This window comes from Oncorhynchus clarkii, chromosome 28 (assembly GCF_045791955.1).
Source record: "Oncorhynchus clarkii lewisi isolate Uvic-CL-2024 chromosome 28, UVic_Ocla_1.0, whole genome shotgun sequence".
Classification (NCBI taxonomy): Eukaryota; Metazoa; Chordata; class Actinopteri; order Salmoniformes; family Salmonidae; genus Oncorhynchus; species Oncorhynchus clarkii.
In genome coordinates this window covers 25,787,062-25,810,336 of record NC_092174.1, presented here as the reverse complement: position 1 = coordinate 25,810,336, position 23,275 = coordinate 25,787,062, and the positions used below count along the sequence as shown (strand labels likewise).

Sequence of the window (23,275 nt, the reverse complement as noted above, 5' to 3'; positions counted from 1 at the left end):
AGGTAGGGTACAGGCCGGTGCTGATGATGGATGATTACATCCAGCAACAGTCAACAAATCAAATCACATACACGTGGTTATCATATGTTATTGCGAGTGTAGCGAAATGCATGCGCTTCTAGTTCCGACAGGGCAGCAGTATCTAACAGGTAATCTAACAATTCCACAACAACTACCTAATACACACAAATCTAAGTAAAGGAATGGAATAAGAATATACATTTATGGATGAGTAATGACAAAGCAGCAAAGAGCTATTTGAAGTTTAATGCTTAAAACCAGCAAATCAAATTGTTTGGGAACAGACTTGGTAGAGACAACCGAGCACTGAAGGTGCTCCTTGGTAAAGATTGCCACTCCACCACCTTTGGAAGGTCTGTCTTGCCGAAAAAGGTTATAACCAGAAAGGTTAACATCAGTGTTCAAAACACTCTTTCTTAACCACTTCTCTGTAAGGACCAACACATCTGGATTGGAGCTGTGAACCCACACTTTCAATTGATCCATTTTAGTGTTAAAGTTTTAAAAAAAACAGGCTTTTACAAGAGAAGAAATCAGTGACGCAGATATCAGAGCAGAATATGGGCTAGCAACAGTAGATGGGCCAGGGTGTACATGCACATTAATACAATCAGGGCACGGCAGAGGACAGGGAGAGCTCTGCAGTGTTGATTTATGACATTTTAATGTGCATTAGATGGCAACGTTGTACTACAATTTCATCAGGGTTGTGTGTTTCACTGAAGCCTCGATAAAGGTTAGAAGTTATAGTAGTTATACATTTAAGTGAAAGCTGATATGCCAAGATTCTTTTGTAATAAGTAGTGAACAGAGCCCAAAAATATTTTGTTTTTAAGTGCCACCATTCCCTGTGGACCTCCAACTCAGAACAAACCAAGAAAGATAACATATTTAAATGTAGCTTAAAAAACTATATTTGTAAGGCACCAGTCTTAGCTAGAGAACGAGCACACTCTTACTTAACAGATGTCAAATGAGTTTCCAGCTGTCCCCTGTATCAGCCCCGCAACCAAGTTGTTTTGTTCTATGTAGCAGACATTTAAAGGAAAGAGAGAGAGAGAGAGAGAGAGAGAGAGAGAGAGAGAGAGAGAGAGAGAGAGAGAGAGGGAGGAAAGAACCCAGAGAGAGAGAGAGAGGAAAGAACCCAGAGAGAGAGAGAGAGGAAATAACCCAGAGAGAGAGAGAGAGAGAGATGGGAAAGAACCCAGAGAGAGAGAGAGGGGAAAGAACCCAGAGAGAGAGAGAGAGGAAAGAACCCAGAGAGAGACCATAAAGAGATTAAAGACTCCAGAGCCCAGAGAAAGAGAGAGAGGAGCAAGGGAGAGGGACCTAAGATGGAGGTCTTCCTCCCAGGATGTGACAGGCTGTTGGCTGGAGGATGCTCAGGAAGGCCTTGGCAGGCCAACAAAGACAGCCCTTCAGCTCCAGGGTGTACTTTTTCAGGCCTCAGAATACCCTTTGGCAGCGGCGCAGAGAGCTCTGGCGTGCACAGGCCCCAGAGACGGACGGACGGGGAAGTATAGGCCTGCTCGCCTCTCTTTTATTTACTCAGGCTGATGAGACCTGGGCATTTCTTGTCTGGGTGAAGTAGGGAAAAAACAGAGCCTCTCTCTCTTTCCTCTTACGTCTCCTGGGGTTGAACAGTACTTTCCATCTGCCGTTGTTCACACACTTGTCTTGGCTGTGTGTGTGGGTGTGTGTTGGGGAGGGGGTTGTGTGTGTGTGGGTTACCTGAGCTCTTGTCCTCAAGTGCTACCACCATGGTGATATATGAAAAACATATAGAATATGCCTTGGTGATGATAGGGGCAGCAAAACATATAAAATATGCCTTGGTGATGATAGGGGCAGCAAAACATATAAAATATGCCTTGGTGATGATAGGGGCAGCAAAACATATAAAATATGCCTTGGTGATGATAGGGGCAGCAAAACATATAAAATATGCCTTGGTGATGATAGGGGCAGAAAAACATATAAAATATGCCTTGGTGATGATAGGGGCAGCAAAACATATAAAATATGTTGTATAGTGAACACAAGTTATCTAGCTACGAGGGGTCAGTAACCACCTGTTTGCCAAAAAGCCATATCAGTGCGTCTTTTGAATTGCACACCGACATCCTTTCAAAACAATGTCAAGTGTTAGTGGGAATAGCAACAGTTCAGAGAAAGCAGCGTAGATATCATTCAGAAGACATTAGGTCACACAGGTACGATTAACAAACTGTAAAGTACCTGGAATACTGTACTCACAGGTCCAATGTCAACACAGCTATAAGGTCTACATACATATATCATAAATTCACTTGTGTTAATCAACAATGTGGCACCATGGAGCATGTTAAGTCAATTAAGCATCTGACAGTTCAACTCAAATGATGGCCCACATGTGTACATTACTCATGACTCCCACTCCCCACTCTTGTGTTTGTATGTTAACTAATGTATGCAGCTCAATGTAATAAATAATATAAATCAGTCAACAAAGAAGGGAGGAGGCAGCCTTGAAGGCATCGCAATATCGCAATGCCACCATCATTTAAGACAGGCGGAATTAGATTTTGCCTTGTATATATCTTGTTATATGTGTTTGTTTGTTTTGGTTTCGTGTCCTAGCTAACATGCTTGACTATAAGGTCATTCCTCTCTGCTCCGCTGTCTATTCCAACCCTGGAAGTGTGTGTGTGTGTGTGTGTGTGTGTGTGTGCATGCGCAGATCCTCCCACACTGTGGGGGAGGGCATTCCACTGACTCACCCATCCTCCCTCAAAGCAGAATAAAACAACATGGATGAACTGGATAAAGAAAGTCAGTAGACGCTTTGGTTTTCTGCCTGCTCCTTGAGTGAGAGCTTGTGTAAAGTGGGCTGTGGGGGGCAGGGGAATAACCTCTGACCCCATCTGTTTCCTGAAGATAGGCCCTGATGACGCCTGTAAGTGCTCAGTGATGGTATGTTATCCTGACGAAAGGCAGATCTCTTTCCCCATCAAAAACAACAGAACGAGAGAGAGGGAGAGAGAGACTTACAGTATGTGTCAGCTGAAAGATAACATGGTGAAGGGGAAGGTTGGATTCTGGAATGATGGAGGCTTTATGCTTTTCCCCCAGCCGTCCCATAAATAAATAAGTCAAATACATCTGTGCAGTTTCCTCTTGTTTTTCCCGTTCCAATGCAGGTTTTGGCCTTTTGACTTGGGATTTTTTTCTGAAGGGGTGAGATTACGTGGTTTTATTCAAGTAAAGAAGTTCACAGCACTTAGAATTGGGCGGAGGGAAGAAGTGGTCCGTCAACTTTTGAACATCCTGGAAACTGGTGTTTATATCACACTGTGTGCTGTGTTACGCAACATTGGAATGTCGACGAATAGCCCATTGTGATAATGATAAAAGCGAGGGCACATTGGCAGTTGTTCTGATGTCCCCAGGTCATTCACTGCACCTGCTTGTCCTTGGGTGAGGTATTTATCCTCCCCCAAACTTCCCCCATCACTCTCTCTCTGACCTCACCTTAACCCTTCACAGTGCCCCCTGGCACACCTTATCTATCCAGCACCGGCTGCCTTATGGCTCAGTTTAGCCAGCACTCACTCTGCTCATCCAATATTCTATAATCTAATATCTAGAACAGATTAATGGTCAGAACAAACCGCGTTTCTCTTAAAAAGTTGCTCATTTTGCGGCTGAGACGAAAGTGTTGTTTTTGCATATTTATGTACAATGTGTTTCCATTTCTGTCTTTGTTTCAAATCTCCCTTTTGACTTTTGTTTTCTTGTCTCCGTTGACGTAAGGTCATTTTAAAGCCTATTATTTCATAGAAGCTATTCAGGTAATTGCTAAAGAATAATAAACATGTCCTAATTTACCTCATGTGGGGCTTACATCTTGAAGCTCCCCATTGCCTTGTGTTGGGGTTTAAATGTCAGAGAGTTTGCATTGTGAGTCACGGTGGGCTAAGCCATTACATGGCCCCATACAAGGTTAATTGTGGTAAAAGCACTTTCATTTTTCTTTCCTTACCTGTAATTATACTTTAAATAGCAGGTTGAAATGTACAATTTTAGATAACTCCTAAGATGAGGCATTGTTTCCTGTGAGAGGCAAGCATAATGCAGTAACAAGAGAAAAAATGTCAAAGTAACAAAGGAATGTAAACTCATACTTAGCTACCTTGCAATTACCATAATGACTAATGCCACAGCAGCCAACCTTTACTATTTAACAGAGCTGAGACAAATGAGTTCCTAATGCAATCTGACAAAACACCTCTCTCTCCCTCTCCCTCTTGTTCCCCACTTTCTCTTACCTCTCTCTCCCTCTCTCTCCCCCCTCTGCTCTCTCTCTCTCTCTCTCTCTCTTCTCTCTCTATGTACCTGTATCTATGTACAGACGGTGTTGATCTCGATGATGACCCATCCTGTTCTTGGCCTGCATCATCTCCATCCAGTAAAGACCAGACTTCCCCTGGCCACTGCGAAGACTATGATTTTGGCGAGGATGAAGGGGGCCCCGGCCTACCGTACCCGTGCCAGTTCTGTGACAAGTCCTTTAGCCGTCTGAGCTTCCTCAAGCGCCACGAGCAGAGCCACGGTGACAAGCTCCCCTTCAGTTGCACCTTCTGCAGCCGCCTGTTCAAGCACAAGCGCAGCCGCGACCGGCATGTCAAGCTGCACACCGGCGACAAGAAATATCATTGTGGCGAATGCGACTCGGCCTTCTCACGCAGCGACCACCTCAAGATCCATATGAAGACCCACGCCTCCAACAAGCCCCACAAGTGCCCTGTGTGCCGCCGGGGCTTTCTCTCCTCCAGCTCCCTCCACGGACACATGCAGGTACACGAGCGGGGCAAAGACAGCAGCAGCAGGGGGTCAGGCAGTGGATTCTCCAAGGAGGAATGGAAGCTGAAGGAGACAAGGAAGTGCAGCCGCTGTGAGGAGGGCTTTGACGTCCCTGAGGAGTTGCAGAGGCACATCGCTGAGTGCCACCCTGAGTGCTCTCCATCAGAGGACGGGGGCCTGTGCGGTGCCCTGCAGTGCATCTACTGCCACGAGCCCTTCAGCGATGAGGGCATCCTGCTGACCCACATTGACCAGGCCCACAGCCATGACCGCAAAGGTCACTGCTGCGCCGTCTGCTCTGAGCACTTCCTCTCCGTGGAGGACCTCTATGCCCACATGGACAACCACCAACTCCCTGAGTCCAGTAACCACAGCAACAGCCCTTCCCTGCTCACTGTGGGCTACACCTCCGTCTCCAGCACCACCCCGGACTCCAACCTCTCCGTCGACAGCTCCACCATGGTGGAGGCCGCCCCACCTGTGCCCAAGACCCGGGGGAGAAGGAAGAGGGCTGCCCAGCACACCTCACATGATGTCGGGGGACGCTCCTCCAAGCAGCCCAAGATCTCCTACAGCTGCATCTACTGCAACAAGCAGGTGTTCAATAGCCTGGCCGTACTTCAGATACACCTGCGGACCATGCACCTTGACAAACCTGAGCAGGCACACACCTGTCAGTTCTGCCTGGAGTTGCTGCCCTCCCTGTTCAACCTGAGTGAGCACCTAAAGCAGGTGCACAACGCCGAGGACCATGCTGCCCTGGTGGCCAGCCTGCCCGACGCCTTGCTCCAGTGTAACTTCTGCACTGAGGTGCTGAGCAACCTCAACGCTCTTCAAGAACACATCCGCTGCTCCCACAGCTTCCCCAGCCCTGTGGCCAAGGAGAGCAATGCCTTCTTCTGTCCCCAGTGCTTTATGGGGTTCCTGACCGAAGCCACGCTGGAGGAGCACGTCCGTCAGACCCACTGCGAGGCGGGCAGCCTGCGTTTCGACTCCCCCCTGGCGGTGACCCCCAAGGAGCCCGTCATGGAGGTGTACTCCTGCTCCTACTGCACCAACTCGCCAATCTTCAACAGCGTTCTGAAGCTGAACAAGCACATCAAAGAAAACCACAAGAACATTCCGCTGGCACTGAACTACATCAACAATGGAAAGAAGTCTCTGCGGACCCTCAGCCCTTCCTCACCCATATCGATTGATCAATCTTTCCTTCATGGTTCCTCCTCTCGTGGCAATCGTGGCATTAGCGAGTTCATCTGCAACCAGTGTGGGGCCAAGTACACCAGCCTGGACCTGTTCCAGACCCACCTGAAAACTCACCTGGACGGGATACAGCCCCAGCTCACCTGCCCCCAGTGCAGTAAGGACTTCCCCAACCAGGAGTCCCTGCTGAAGCATGTGACAGTCCACTTCACCATCACCTCTACCTACTACATCTGCGAGAGCTGCGACAAGCAGTTCACCTCAGTGGATGACCTGCAGAAACACCTGCTGGAAATGCACACGTTCGTGTTCTTCCGCTGCACCCTGTGCCAGGAAGTGTTTGACTCCAAGGTGTCCACTCAGCTCCACCTGGCCGTCAAGCACAGCAACGAGAAAAAGGTGTACCGCTGTACCTCATGTAACTGGGACTTCAGGCACGAGGCTGACCTGCAGCTGCATGTCAAGCACAGCCATCTGGAGAACCAGGGCCGGGCCCACCGCTGCATCTTCTGCGGGGAGTCCTTCGGCACGGAGGTGGAGCTGCAGTGCCACATCACCACCCACAGCAAGAAGTATAACTGCCGCTTCTGCAGCAAAGCCTTCCAAGCCATCGTACTTCTGGAGAAGCACCTGAGGGAGAAGCACTGTGTGTTTGAGGGAAAGGCCCAGAACTGTGGCGCCAATGGATCGACCACCGGAGGAGTGGACCACCACCAGGCGACCAAGGACGACGCAGAGCTACAGGGTCTGTTGACCAACAACCATGGTGTAGGGGTGGCAGGATCAGGGGGCGTGTTGGAGTCCCCAAACAACCATGATGGGAGTGAGGAGGAGGTGGACACCGCTGACCCCTTGTTCGGGTGCGACATCTGCGGGGCATCGTACACAATGGACTCCCTCCTCACCAACCACCAACTCCGAGACCACAACATCCGCCCGGGCGAGAGTGCCATGGCGAAGAGGAAGTCAGACATGATCAAGGGCACCCACAAGTGTAACGTTTGCCAACGCACCTTCTTCTCAGAGGCAGGTCTGAGGGAACACATGCAAACCCACCTGGGCCCCGTCAAGCACTACATGTGTCCCATCTGCGGAGAGCGTTTCCCCTCGCTGCTCACACTGACCGAGCACAAGGTCACCCACAGCAAGAGCCTAGACACAGGCAGCTGCCGAATCTGCAAGATGCCCCTGCAGAGCGAGGAGGACTTCATGGAGCACTGCCAGATGCACCCAGACCTGAGGAACTCCCTGACGGGCTTCCGCTGTGTGGTGTGCATGCAGACCGTCACCTCCACCCTGGAGCTCAAGATTCACGGCACCTTCCACATGCAGAAGACTGGCACAATGTCCACCAACCACCCCATCGGCCGCACCACCAATCTGGCTTCCCACAACCATCATCATCACCAACAACACCACCAAGTAAACCAGAAGCTCTTCAAGTGTGCCTCGTGCCTGAAGGAGTTCCGGTCCAAATCTGACCTGGTGAAGCTAGACATCAACGGGCTGCCGTACGGGCTGTGTGCCACGTGTGTCAGTGCCGCTGGCTCAAAGAGCTCCAGCCCCAAGGTAATGAATGGAGGCAGGCAGCAGCAGGGAGGGGGAGGAGCCACAACCCCAGCCATGCCTGCAGCAGCATGGACCGCTCATATGGAGAGTCTCAGCCCCGGGGAGGGGAAAGGCAAGCTTGCCCATTCATCGTCATCGTCCTCCTCCTCTATCTCCTCAAGCGCCGCCAAGACTCGATGTACCAGCTGCAATGTGAAGTTTGAGTCAGAGGCGGAGCTGCAGAACCACGCCCAGACGGTGCACAGGGAGCAGGGAGGGGACTGCAACAGCGGGCAGCTCAGGACCCCACAGATCTCCCCCATGCCCAGGGCAAGCCCCTCACAGACTGAGGAGGTAAGGGACAAAAGGTGCCGGTTTCCCTGAGAGAGATTCAACCTAGTCCTACACTAAAAAGCTATTTTAATGGAGATTCTTTATTGACCATGCTTTTTATTCCTGGACTAGGCTTCATCTGTGTCAGGGAAACCGCCCCTATGATAAAACATATCTTATAAAATTACCATATTAGAAAAGTACCAGAGTTTTTTGGTTGTCCAGTGAGCTTGTTAATTTATCACAGAGTATACAAATTAGTTTCAGATTTGTAGCCAAAGAACTGCTCAGAACTACTCAGAGTGCTCAGTAAGAATGTGACATTGACATAGTATAAAACCCTGTGTCCTTGTGTTGTCTTTTCCTCCTGGTCTCTTGCTCAGAAGAAGACCTACCAGTGCATCAAGTGTCAGATGGTCTTCTACAGCGAATGGGACATCCAGGTCCACGTGGCCAATCACATGCTAGGTAGGAGAGGTGACTCATTTTATATTTCTCTCCATGTTTATGGTCACTTGTTTTGAGGTACTGTCTAATGTAGTCATACAAAGGAATATCTGTTGATATATTGTTAATTATTCAACATATTTCCCGAAGATATTCCATTTACACTCCATTTTGTTCATTTTGCAGACGCTCTTATCCAGAGCATATTATTTCATATTTGGCTTTAAATCTTTCACACTCTTCCCAGATTGCAGTACTAAATTCACCCTTTGTTGTAACACAAATAATTACTGTAAGCATAACTATAGAATATAAAATCTTCTATTTTTATACCTTATGAATATGTGATGAAAGCCTCTGGGATGCACAAGCATGAACATTGTGTGAGCCTGCTTTTGATTTTCAGACATTCTTGTCTGTCAATGCTGAAATGCCTGATCCTGTATGAAATGTATGAAAACAACAATGTAGTACAATTTGATGCATGTAGACTAAGTTCATCGAACACGAATCTAGATAAAAACCCTTTATTCAAATGTTATTCAACACATTAATATTCTGAATGCTTAATTAAAACACAAAGAGCATACCCTCTCCTGTTCTATAATTCTCAAATGTCTTTACTTTTGGCTTTCATTTGTATGCAGGTAGAATCATTTGCAGAGAAAACACAATTCACTACCCAGGCTTCTTTCTTTCTTGCCTGCAGTAAGTAGGCGTCTGAATTCCAGTCTCACCTTCCTTTATTCATTCATTTATTCAACTCGTTTGGCGTCTCTTTCATTACACTGCATTATCTGTTGTCTTCAGTGGGAGAGAGACTCATTGATCTGGAACCAACCCGCCTCTCTGTTTGGGACGCGCTCCTAGGCGCAGGTGAATTTAAACACGGTGGGCAATTCTATAAGGACCGGTGGGCAATTCTATCAGGAACACACTGTTTGTGCATAAACAATCACAGGCATGTGATTTCTGATTTTGAGCTGTGTTTGAGCTGTGTGTGTGTGTGTGTGTGTGTGTGTGTGTGTGTGTGTGTGTGTGTGTGTGTGTGAGAGAGAAAGTGTGTAGCTATGTGTGTGGTTGGTTTGTATTCATCTGATCTGCTCTCTCTACACTTTACTGGGGGTGCCTAATACATCACCATGCTAGCGCTAGTCCTCTCAAAACACCTCCCCCTACTGGTTACTTTAAGTATTTCAGCCACACAGACCGGCATGCTATTCCCCCATAATGTTAGAATCCAAACAGTTTCAGAAAACCAAATCTGAAATGACTTTATTTGGAATAAATACAAATGTGCAATGGATCAAAATCAATTATTGATTGATCGAATGCATTTTGTTAACGAAAGTATATACTTCAAATAGATTAAAGAGAAATAGATATAATCAATAAAAAGTAATTGTAATTTTTTTGTAATTATTTGTTAATTGCCTATAGTTATGTTATTACACAAACATTGTTCAGAGTTGACATTGGTTGGTTTTATATGCTGAGGCATTTCTCTTTCTGCTTTCCCTCTCCGACAATGGAAGGGTTAAACCTGGAGCAGGCTGTAATTACCACAAACCCAATTTAGCTGAAATACCCTCATTCCCCCTCCAAAAAACTGAAATACCCTCATTCCCCCTCCAAAAAACTGAAATACCCTCATTCCCCCTCCAAAAAACTGAAATACTCTCATTCCCCCTCCAAAAACCTGAAATACCCTCATTCCCCCTCCAAAAAACTGAAAAACACTATTTCCCCCTCCAAAAAACTGAAATACCCTCATTCCCCCTCCAAAAACCTGAAATACCCTCATTCCCCCTCCAAAAAACTGAAATACCCTCATTCCCCCTCCAAAAAACTGAAATACCCTCATTCCCCCTCCAAAAACCTGAAATACCCTCATTCCCCCTCCAAAAAACTGAAATACCCTCATTCCCCCTCCAAAAAACTTAAATACCCTCATTCCTCCTCCAAAAAACTGAAATACCCTCATTTGTAAAAAGCTCTAACTACCGTCTCTTTCTCCCTGAAAAAGGGACACTTTCTCACTTTAATGGCCATCTGCACTAGAGAGGGGAAACGGGGCTCGGGTCATCTCTGCTCAGCTCTCAGTGTTATTAGCCTAGGTAATGGAGCAGGAGCTGGATTCATAGGGGTGTTATTTTCAACCCATGCCCTGCTCCACTCCTACCCCACTCCACACTGGTTTTGCTTCACACTGATAACTATATATAGTGATGTGGCGTGACATAACGCTGTCGCTAAGTGTATGGAACAACAGAACCCGAGAAGTCCATCTCAGCTGTCTGTCTTTGTAATACAATCATCTCTGACCGTAAACCAAGTGCACTCTGTCTCCCTTCCTCCCCGCTTTCCTAACCAAAGAGCTAGCTAGCTTGTGGCCTTGTTTGTACGTCTGCCAGCACATTTTGATGCATGGATATTATGCTCGCATGACGACAGAAAGCACAGCTCTCGTGCATTGCTTCTCAACATTTAGCATGATCATTTGGAAGTGGACGGGAGGGAGGGAAGGAGGGAGGTGGCTATGGGTGTGAATGAAGGAGGACAGTACACTGCATACCAGCCCTAGCCTGGTTGAACCAGACTCAACACTGTGTTCACAATGTTGCCTCTGTGTTCAGTCTGGTTTAACCAGGCTAGACCAGCTCTGGCCAAGCGCTGGAAACAGACCCATGTGTCTTAAGATGGAGGCTGCAACCTGCTAGGGCCCAGATGGATCAGTACACATTTGCTGTACAGCTGGTCGCTCTGTTTGGGGACCTGGTGTGATACTCCTATCGAGAAAAAAATTATATTGCCACCATCCAAGGAGCAATTTAATAGCAGGCCAGAAGACAGCTGGCCACTCTTTGGTTTACAGTTTTTTTTGGCATGGTGCACTTACAGAATTGAGGGTGCCCGACAAACAGATTTATACTGCTTTCAGTTGTTGTGGTTGTCGACTATCAATTCCCTCATTTGTATCTTTCTTCGTGCAGGATGTTGATTAAGGCATTCTGAATTCTTCATCCTCCACACAGATACAACACATTTGTGTCAATCATCATCTGTTTGGGTTGTGTGAGACAAGCACTCTAGATCAGGGATGGGTAACTGGTGGCCAGCGCGTGACCCCCCCTTTTGTAGGCCCGCAGTTAAAAAAACGTTTTCTCTCTGCTGTCAAGGAGACGATAAAATGTGTTGCTCAGGCCCCCCAAAAGGCTAGAGCCAGCTCTGACTACGTGTATGTATGGATGTGGGTATGCAGACCTGCGAGACACCGCGGCCCTTCATGATGAGTTAAGATTTTTCTTGGGCCCCACCACCATCAAAATTGCCCATCCCTGCTCTAGATGGGTTGTTTGTTTGCTCAAGTTTTTGTTTGTTTTGAACTGTTTGCCTTTGAAGCTCCTTCATATGTTAGTTGGGTTTAAACCGACGGGACATAACCTCTCCACAGCCCTTCACTTTGACCTCACCGTGAACTCATGGGGGGGTGACTTTTGACCCATTTATCCTACTGTCTCAAATATCCCTCTGTGGATTTCAGTGACCAATGACACCTTTTAAAAGCATGGGCAGTAATCGTGGTGCTTAAAAGGTGAAGAAGGGTCTCACATTTTCACAATTTTGGTGTCCACTCTGATCCTATATTTTTATACTAGTCCAGTCCAAGCTACTCCAGCCAAGGTGGCAAGGCTCAGAATGACAATCATAAACAAACAAACCCTAGGCAGCAGGGTAGGACATTCCAGAAAGTGGTTTTGGGGTCACCTCTACTGTTTTTTGGGCTGGTGACAGGACAACGCTGAGCCTGCAGCCAATTCAGGGAGGAGCCTTCTCCCTCTCACAGAGCGGAGCCAGTGGCCTGGTCAGCTTGGGCGGGGAACGGGGGGCACAGGAGGGGTTGGGTACGAGGTTCGGGGCGGAGAGGGAAAGGCACATTTGGTGTACAGCTGGCCGCTCTGTGTGAAGCAGGTCACTGTGGGCCGTTACAGAGCTGGAGAGAGGAGGGTGAGGAGCATGAGGCCTCTAGCCCTCCTCCAGATTCAACCTCTGTCTCTGTTATCTCTCCCTCCCTGACTCTCTGACACCGTTTTTCATACTAACCACCAATCTGGCAACCCTAACTGTGTTTGGCTTTTAGTGATGTAGTAAAGCAGGAAGAATAGCTGTTTTCAGAGGCTAAAAGGCTTGTTGTTTAGTTTTTTATATGATCCACCAATCTGGCAACCCTTACTGTGTTTGGGTTTTAGTGATGATAGAGTAAATAGAGAAGTATAGCTGTAGTTGAGGCTAAAAGGCGTGTTTCATTGCCTTCTAAAGGGCTTCAAATGATCCCTTTCCTCTTGGTTGTGGGTCCCTGGAGCAGTTTGGACAATGGTGTGTTGATTAGGCTGTCTCTGTCATTCTCTTTACTAGTGGCAACACACTCACTCACTACTCCATTAAAGGACATTTATTTTCGTGTTGCGTAAAGAAATAGGATGGTTTTTAGTGTTTTCTTGTTATTACCACCAGACTGTATAACAATAACCTGTGCCCTGCTATGAATTCATCTCATTCATAAAGCACATACACATGTAATCTGTTAACTAACATAGTGGAACAGGCTTCTCATTTCAATCCTAGGGGGTTGGATCAGACTCTAAAACCCAATAGTCAACACAACATACCACAGCAACAGGAACTCGATCAATGTTATGAAATAAATAAGAGAACAGACCAGCCTCACTCTGACCAGCCCAGATCAGCCATTGGAAACAAAAGGAAGCCATGCGTACTGTAGACTGAGTGCGATTTCTAGCCTGATTTGTATTAATTGGTGATTAATAATAACTCCTCTCGATTCGTTAGCGCAGTCACCTCCCGCGCAGTCGAGTGTGCTGCTGCTAATATGCAATTACGCTCACCTTCCTTCCCGTTACATTATACCTCTCTGCCTGACTAATGTGGAGTCCATGAGGAGAATAGAGAAACAGAGATGGGCTGCAAAGAAAAATACTATCTGTAGTTTCGACACATTCAATTGCACAGTTTTTACCTGACTGGATTATAGCTTCTTCCTTAAAAAAAAAGTGAAAGTTCTCCTTTAACTCAGAGACTGTCTCTATTAAAAGCTTTTACAGCATTGCGGTGAATGTACTCTTCTTGGAAAGGTATTTCTGTTATGATGGTCTGTTGCTAGGCCAGACAAGCTCTGTCTGATATGGTCCTGATATTGAGATTTTCTTGATATTTCCCCAAACCTCACAGACTAGGCCAACATGTGAGAAAATATGTGATGCTCTCACAGTTCATACGGTGTGTTTGCACAAGGTTTGAGTGAACAATGTCTGGACTCTGTTGTGATTGGTAGGCTGATGTCATGTCACCATGGTGATTTTATTTTGCCAAATCCTTTTGAGGAGATACTGTTGTAGTACTCTACCTAATGACAAATTTGTCTGTTGTAGCTCTAGCCCAGCTACCATGTCAGACTGCTTGGTTTCTCTACAGTCCTGGAATGAGCTTGAGGTAGAAGGCTCATCCTTCCTGTGTTCCAGTCCTGGCTCTTCTATGTTTTATTGATATACAGGAGGGATGTCTCCTTTAGAGTGTTAATGCCAACCCTTGTTCTGAATTGGCCTATAAATACTGGATGATCAGAATTAACCTCTCCATTCCTGTCCCTCCCCGGAGGTTCCTAGATGTCACGGAGGCCAACGGAGCATGCGCACCGCGGCACGCCCCGGTCCGAGGGGGTTGCTAAGCAGTCAGACGGGGAGGTGGCTTATGGGAGCAGTGCAAACAGACAGCTCTGCCTTAGTAAAGGTCAATGCTGCAAACCACACCTCTCAAATCGCAGAACGACCTCTCATTGTGTGACCCAGACTCTGAGTGTGACTGGAGAGAGATGCCTCCCTCTGCCCTGGGGAGAATTACAGGGCTAGCGTTGTGTTGTGGTAGACATGACGTGGCATGGCGGTGTGGTAGACTGACGTGGCGTGGCGGTGTGGTGTGGTAGACTGACGTGGCATGACGGTGTGGTGTGGTAGACTGACGTGGCATGGCAGACTGATGCGGTGTGGTGGTGTGATAGACTGACGTGGCGTGGCGGTGTGGTGTGGTAGACTGACGTGGCATGACGGTGTGGTGTGGTAGACTGACGTGGCATGACGGTGTGGTGTGGTAAACTGACGTGGTGTGGCAAACTGACGCGGTGTGGTGCTGTGATAGACTGACGTGGCATGGCGGTGTGGTGTGGTAGACTGACGTGACGTGGCGGTGTGGTGTGGTAGACTGACGTGGCGTGGCAGTGTGGTGTGGTAGAATGACGTGGCATGGCAGACTGACGCGGTGTGGTGCTGTGATAGACTGACGTGGCATGGCGGTGTGGTGTGGTAGACTGACGTGGCGTTGCGGTGTGGTGTGGTAGACTGACGTGGCGTGGCAGACTGACGTGGTGTGGTTGTGTGATAGACTGATGTGGCGTGGTGGTGTGATAGACTGACGCGGTGTGGTTGTGTGATAGACTGACGTGGCGTGGCAGACTGACGCAGTGTGGTTGTGTGATAGACTGATGTGGCGTGGTGGTGTGATAGACTGACGTGGCGTGGTGGTGTGATAGACTGACGTGGCGTGGTGGTGTGATAGACTGATGTGGCGTGGTGGTGTGATAGACTGACGTGGCGTGGTGGTGTAATAGACTGACGTGGCGTGGTGGTGTGATAGACTGACGTGGCGTGGTGGTGTGATAGACTGACGTGGCGTGGTGGTGTGATAGACTGACGTGGCGGTGTTGTGTGGTAGACTGACGTGGCGTGGCGGTGTGGTGTGGTAGACTGACGTGGCATGGCGGTGTGATAGACTGATGTGGCGTGGTGGTGTGATAGACTGACGTGGCGTGGTTGTGTGATAGACTGACGTGGCGTGGCGGTGTTGTGTGGTAGACTGACGTGGCGTGGCGGTGTGGTGTGGTAGACTGACGTGGCATGGCGGTGTGATAGACTGATGTAGCATGGTGGTGTGGTAGACTGACGTGGCGTGGCAGACTGACGCGGTGTGGTTGTGTGATAGACTGATGTGGCGTGGTGGTGTGATAGACTGACGTGGCGGTGTGGTCTGGCTTTAGAAGTTGTCACCTATATACAGTATCTTCATCTGATGAAACTTTAGTCCTAACATAGTCCTTCCGTGTTGGTGTCAGCTGGGAGGAATTACAGCAGTACATCCGGGTGCGATATAAGATAAGTCTTCTACTTAAAAGCAATAAAGAAAAGGCATTCCAGTGGCATAACCTATCATAAGCAGATTCTGTGGCTACGAACCAACAACAAACTGCTAAAGAGATGTACCCAAGGATTGGAACACTCTTAATGGCGCACAATTGATATTTCCAAAGTGCTGTGTAACGATTGACTGTTCTCATCAACGCTTGGTGTGTGAACGACAGACATGGGAGGAGAAGGGAGGGGAGAAGAGAGGTGAGGGGGGTAGAGCGTGAGCCCCTCAAAAGGCCCCCCAGCGCCAAAGCCTTAATAATCATGTGAGCTGCACTGGACTTCATTACCCTCCTGTTCGACAGGCGGAGTGCCAGCCTGGATCGCTGGCTGGCTGCGGCAAGGTCAACGTTGGAGGAAAAAACAGTTACTGTGTTACTCCGGAGTGGGAGTAGAGAACGGGAGTGGAGGAGAGGGGCTGCCATCTGTCAGCTCGGGCCTGCCATACCCGCAGAGCAAATGGACACGGGCGGCCAGAGGAGAGGCCACAGACACCCATGGAGCTAAACCCACCGAGCATAACACTGAGGCTTGGACAGACAGAGAGCCAGCCAATGCAGAGCAGAGCACAGAGATGGACCTTGATGCTGCAGCTAAACACAGGGACAGTGCAGGGACAGTGGTGTGTACATAGATAGAGCTAGCTAGCGTGGTAAAGTTGGCATTGGGTTCTGTGTGCTTGTTTCTTAGTGTGAGTGCACTATTGGGGTCTGGCTGTTATGAGTCCAGATGGCAAAGTATTGAACACAAACATGATCTGTTAGAGTATGTTGTCAGATTAAAGTAATTCTTGACATTTTAGCTATATTTTGATAAAGACCTTCTTTTTCATATTTCATTTTTATATTTTCAGAAGAGCTCTTCACGCTGTCCGCTAGTTCCTTAGTTTCATATGTAAGGGATACGCATGGTATACATAGTCCAACAAAATGCTTACTTGCAGGTTCCTACTGGACAACAACAACAAGAAATAGTAAAAAATAATAATACGAACAATAAGTAAATGGCAGTAGAATAGAATAAACATTTTAGCATAAATATAATACAGGAAGGCTCAATATATAATCCAATATTTATATGTGTATTGGGGAAGGAGGGGCTGGGTGGCAGTGTATGAACTGAGCAGTGTAATAAGAGTCCGGTAGCAGCAGTTGTGATGTGTGTGTCGCATGAACGTATATTTGTGTGTGTATGTCTGTGTGGGTGTGTGCATGAGTGAGTGCATGTTTGTTAAGGTGCGGAGAATCAGAGCAGGTGGTCAGTCCAGTTCAAGTGTTAATCAGTCTGATGGCCTGTAGATAGAAACTGTCTCTGAGCCTGTTAGTATCAGACCTCATGCTCCAATAGCGTCTGCCCAGCAGTAAGGGAGAGAACAGCTCGTGGCTGGGGTGTGTGGGGTCCTTGATGATGCTGCGTGCTCAGGCACCGTTTTGAGTAGATGTCCTGGATGGGTGGTAGCACGATCCAAGTGATGTACTGGACCGTCTTCACCACCCGCTGGAGGGCCGTTGCGGGAGTGCACAATTTCCGTTCCAGACCATAATGCAACTAGTCAGGACGCTCTCGATGGTGCAGCGGTAGTATCTGGAGAGGATCTGGGGTGGCATGCTACATTTCTTCAGCTGCCTTAGGAAGTAGAGATGCTGTTGCGCCCTCTTGACAAGAGTGGTGGTGTTGTTGGTCCATGAAAAGTCCTTGGTGATGTGGACGAGGAACTTAAAAACTCGTGACTCTCTCTACTGCAGTCCTGTTTATGGGGATCAGGGCACGCTCCCTCCTCTACATCATGAAGTCAACAATCAACTCATTTGTCTTGTTGACGTTGAGGGAGAGGTTGTTGTCATGACACCACAATGCCAGTTCACTTACCTCCTCCATAGCTGACTTGTCGTTGTTGGTTATCAGGCCTACAACCGTGGTGTCACGAGCAAACTTGATGATGGAGTTGGTGTCGTGTAAAGCCACACAGTTGTGGGTGAACAGAGAGTACAGCAGAGGACTGAGGACACACACTTCTGGGGCCCTTACACTGCTCTAGTAGTCATATTTCCCTTTGCCATGCTGTATTGCCCGACTTGAACACCAACAACAAGAGCCAGATTGTTTTGACTCTTGTTGGACATTTTAGAAGCCTCTATCCCTTCTCTCACACGCAGTGGTGGTTGTATTGTTGTTTCAACTTGCCTGTCCCGGCTGTACAATACACTGGGTCTGTGGACGAAAAAACTACCGGGCATCTGATTTAGTGAGCAACCCTCTCAGTGAAGACCTTTATGATGCCCTCTGGCTAATGTGAAGCAGAGTGGAGGAACCCTGTGGAATGTTCTAAAGCGCTCTCTAATAGGTTTCAGGTGCTGTGAGACACCGGCCAAACCCCCGTCCCGTCCCGTGTGATAGCAGCACTGCCATTTTTCCTCTCAAGGAGACGGGGCAGACACATGACAATGGACACCAGTCATTTCTAGAGGAAAATGCTCAGTAAAAAGTTAATTGTCATGTAGACCCCTCCCATTCCCACAGTGTGGTATTCCTGTTGTTTGTCTCAGTGTATTATTTCTTTAGCTTTTAGTTTACTGTACTCAGAATTGTACTATAGGCTAAAAACAAGTGTACAATTTCTTACAGTAGACTCTCCTCACTTGACCTCTTAACCTTAACAAGGAGAAAACAGATCTGCAGTTTATCCCTCCACCTCTCCACAACTCTTCCCGTCCTCATCTTAGAAAGTTACTGCTTGTTTTCCCTGTTCCATTCCGTGACTGCAGCCCCCTTTGGCTCCATCGTCAACACACTCCGGAACACTGGGAGAGGAGATGGTCCTGGGCGATTCTTCCTCATTAATGGAACTCCCACAGGAACTCCCAGGATGAAAGCTGCAGTACATACAGTATTACTCCCACAGGAACTCCCAGGATGAAAGCTACAGTACATATTAAGCATTAATGTTGATGTATCAGTGTTAATACAGTTCCTCGACTCTGCTGAGGTAGAATTGTCGGTGTGGCGCAGATCTAGTCTGTATCACGGGTTTTAATTGAGAGGATCCATTTCAGTCTTGTTATGTGGAGGATAATGTTAGTTATGTTGTTGGATAATGTGTGTTATGTGGAGGATAATGTGTGTCCTGCATGCATCATCTGTTACCATTATTGTACGTTGCATTGTGTTACAACATTATCCCCGCTACAGTTGATGATGAGCATGAAAAGAATGCTGGAGCGTACTGTAAAGTGGTTTTGCCTAATCAACAGTAAAAGAAAGCAAAATACTGGACAAAATTCAGTGTTTTTTGGTTTATGAGCTTAGATGTATGGGTTTGTTCTAAAAATGTAATATAATTTATTGGGAATATTTTTTTTTGCATTAACATTTTTAATTGACACATTTTCTCTGCAGATTTTTTGAAAGACAATACATTCAACTCAGACATAGAAAGGTATTAGTTGGGCGTTAGTGGTAGAATGTTCAGAGTTCTCTGTTCGTTCCGTAAAGGTTCAGAGTGAACATTGTGGCGACGCAGCCCTTTGTCTTTCCATTTGTCCCACTGGAGACGCAAACCTTAAGCCACTCTCCCTCTGATTAATCTTTAACGTTTATAATTACTGATTAAGTTAGTAAGAGACTTTTAATGTAGTCCTCCTTCAATGGGGAACAGAGAGGACAACAGATCATTAGCTTCAATAATGAACGTGAATGAGACAGATAATAGCCTATGATAGGTGAACAGTGACAGTTATATTAAATGAGGTGGATGGAGGGTATATGGGAAAGACTGTGAGGATGTGGTAGCTTCATGGATTGGGAAGCTCTGGAAGACAGTACTGTGGTTGAGTGGTCCCACAAAGTCTAGTGTGGTGAATAAACAACACTGAAATGGAGGGGTTTGGAGAGAAAATGTGTTATTCTAGTTGGTAGACAAAATGTAGGCTGTGGTTGGTTGGCACTCCGTCATGGTGTAATATATTCCATGTGTCTGTTGTTCATATACCGTGATAAATGTTGATCATAGGTGTCAAGCGTTTTTCCGAGACTATGTTCTTAAAAAAAAATCGCATTATCACTTAAGTGCTTTAGTGTTGGCTGTCATTATCATGGTGTCTGTGCTGTGAGATATACTGCTCATTATTTCATCTATTTTTTTTACCTTAAAGACGACAATGATGCTAACCTGGCACTTCCCACAATCCGGCCCACTTTTGGGAAGGTGCTTATACCATAATGATTATTATCATTAAGAAGATATTAATGTGCTTAGTGTTTGTGACCCAGCTGCTCATCATGCCCGTCGCTGCCAAAACGGACCCTGCTCAGGGACCACAGGGGCTGACCGCCCACCTGTCCAGGGGCTCTCAGGGTCACCAAAGGTGACGCCTACAACCCAGGCTTCTGATTGGACAAGTTTGGTTATTAGTCGAAACCTACTCTATCTAGCTACATTTCCAGTGCAGAGGTGTTGGTGAAAGTTATGGATTTGTGTGTACATTTTTTTTTAAGTAGTGTGTTTATACTGTATGTGGGTGTAATAAACAAAAAAGTAACAAAATAATTGGTTGAAAGATTACCAACGTCTATAATGAAACTAAGTGATTATTATAATAACCAACCCAATTCTTAAACATCTCCCTCTTATACAATATTGGCGTACAAATGAATTCTAACTATGTTATTCCGATGCAAGGGGAAATGTATGTTTTCCCTTCAGAGATTTATTCCACATAATTATACAGTACATTTCCATGTTACTGTTACCTCACGCTGTTCCAACGGTTGAGCAGTAATACTACATTTTGGGTGAAATTAGACTTTTTGTGCAAATAATTTGTTTAATTTCTGGTAATAGATTTAAAAACGGACAATGTGACAGTACCATATAATAGCTTTCTCTTTTACTCATTTCCACAATGACGGTGAATTAACTAAGGGTGGGAACATCATAGTTACAGTAACCTAGGATTAGAAGAACATGTTCTACGACAACTGTGAGGCAGTCATGATTTACATATTGCTGTAGTTGGGGCGGTTGGAGGACTACTCTGTTAGAGTAGCTCAATACAGTGTGATGTGGTCGTCACGGAGACAGTGTGTGTGGAGCTAGCTATAGGCTGTCTGGCTCACTCTCCTCCTTTCCCAGTTTTCAAATTGCTGCTTCATTAGGAGTTGGAAGAGGATCCTGTGGTTACATTTAATCAAACGAATCGCTATGGAAGACTCACACAATCAATCACAATCCTTATCCAATATGTTACATTCTGTAACGACCATGCTGGCTTGGAGAAAAGTCAATTACAACACTCTCCCCTTTCTCTTTCTGCGGCTTTTCTGTGATATTATGCATGTTTTGCTGTTGTTACAGTATGCATACGTTAGCATCTAGCTTATGTAGTTTCATAAACTAGATGTCGAATCTTAATTTGACCCATTTCGTCATAGGAGGAAAATAATCCTGCAGTAGGAGAATTTCCTCCTGGTCTAACGGTGTAAAATGTTGGTCTCTACCGTGGAAGACCCGGGTACACACCTGTACTGTACCTTATGTAGGCTACTTGCAGGCTACAGCATCATGTGAATTCTAATGTGGATTGTATTTGTAGGGGGTATATGTATGTTTCATTCGTTGAAATCATTTTTTTATTTATTACATGTTGAAGGCAAGGAATAGGCAGAATCAATTATTGGTTACCTCAGTGCTTGTGTGGTCCAGCGGTTTATCCCGGCACACATATGCTACAGCCCTTTGACTCATGAATGAATGTATATTTTTGACGCATTCATTCCTCGTGGTTACTGGGTTCATTCTGCATGGTTACTGGGCTAAAACAGAAACAACTCAACGGTTTAGGCGTTCATTCCGAGTGGTTAAGGTTATGGCTATGGTTTTGGGAAGGCTTAAAACAAAATAGTTTAAAACAACGCGCCTGTGTGTCATCAGTATTTATAACATTCTTAGAGCTTGCATTGTAACCTGCTGTAGTGCAGTGGAGTCATGAGTTTGTGCCCAGTGCTGAGCGATCTAGTGACCAGCCTGAGCCTGCATTAGGCCCACAAGTTAATTGCACTTTTTAAAATGTTTTTAACAAGTAAAACAAATAGTCTGATCATTAACACATCAGAGAAAAGTGTCTGAGCTCAACGAAATCGTCTTTGGATTGGCTCAAACGCATAAACATCTTGACAGCTTTATGAAATGTAATATTAAAGCCACACAATACAGGCTTTCACTCTACACCAAATACCATAACTAAATTGACAAATTATACATAGCTGAACAGTAAAACGTGGGCTAGCATCCACACGGGAGGAAAGTTTATCGTTATACAGTAGGCCTACATCTGTCAATAAACTGATGGCCCAGATCAGTTCATCAACAGCTAGGAAAACACGAACACTGTTAATGGTTTTCACACCTTTTATTATGTGACTATGGCTAGGCTAACGGGTAGCCTACAGAATGTAGCTTATTGGAATATAATCAAATAACAAGGGACCTACATTGTTGGTACTAGATTATCACCAGTTGATGTCTCGTTAAACCATCAATATGTGCTAAATTCACCCGCACAGCTGATCTTAATTTCTGGTCATCTCATTACCGCGGCCTAAAAGATGGTGATGGGTGACATTACACATTCAATACCGCCTTGCACACTCTTGCCTGCATATAGCTGATCTAGAGTGTTAATCATTAGTCCAGCAGTTGCAAACAAGAGTTTCTTTTGGACAAATTCAGGTATGATTATCCCCGTTTCGTTCGGTTTGCTTCTGTTTAAGAAACGGCGGAATGAATACACCAATGATCACAGGCAAACACAGTTCACTTTCATACAGCCACATACAAACAGCATGATTATTTAGCTTGTTGTAGAATTCCTTCTCGCGTCTATGCACTCTCTCATCTTTTCTCTTCGCTTGTGGACTGCACAACACATCAGCTGTCTGTGACCAGGCGATAAAACATTTCCATGCCATACCTTAATATCATAACTGCTAACTGCTACAGAAAGCATACATCGTGGTCACCATATTAGCTAACGTCAGAGCAAGTCAACATAGCTACTAGAATTAACACGTTAGTAAACTATAGTAAAATCATGAAGTAGTTTAGCAGTTACACCGGCAACAAATGTATAAAACAAAAAGCTTACCTTGACTTGGAAGAGTTCCAGTGTTGGAACGTCAGCTAGCTAACATAGCATCCCTCTCTGTTTGAGGTGGGTGTTTGAGTAGGCTAAACTAGCTAGCTGCATTCGCTATCTAAGTGAAAGTAAAACAAATATATACAAAATCTCTCTCTCTCTCTCTCTCTCTCTCTTGCTTCTCCTTCATTAACAGTTCGAAACTGTTTAATCTTTCTAGAGTAGGCGTTCTGCTAGCGGAACCCCTCGACAACATTCCGCTGAAAAGGCAGTGCGCAAAATTCTAAAATATTTTTTAGAAATATGTAACTTTCACACATTAACAAGTCCAATACAGCAAATGAAAGATAAACTTCTTGTTAATCTACCCACCATGTCCGATTTCAAAGAGGCTTTACAGCGAAAGCACAATTTATTATTATGTTAGGTCACCACCAAGTCAAAAAAACACACAGCCATTTTTCCAGCCAAAGATAGGAGTCACAAAAAGCA

The 23,275-nt window shown here is 46.1% G+C and overlaps 1 protein-coding gene across 6 annotated transcripts in view; it reads left to right on the top strand.

Annotated features, from left to right (window-relative positions):
* The window catches only part of LOC139387030 (zinc finger protein 521-like), a 174,488-nt gene that overhangs the window by 68,383 nt on the left and 82,830 nt on the right, over positions 1-23,275 (top strand). For 3 of the 6 annotated variants that reach the window (XM_071132997.1, XM_071132996.1, XM_071132992.1), the window contains exons 4-5: positions 4,412-7,968; positions 8,331-8,415. In XM_071132997.1, the coding sequence (XP_070989098.1) occupies positions 4,768-7,968; positions 8,331-8,415 (3,286 nt within the window). In that variant the 5' untranslated portion in view covers positions 4,412-4,767. The remainder of the gene's footprint in view (positions 1-4,411; positions 7,969-8,330; positions 8,416-23,275) is intronic. The other 3 variants (XM_071132998.1, XM_071132995.1, XM_071132993.1) reach the window with 1 other exon arrangement.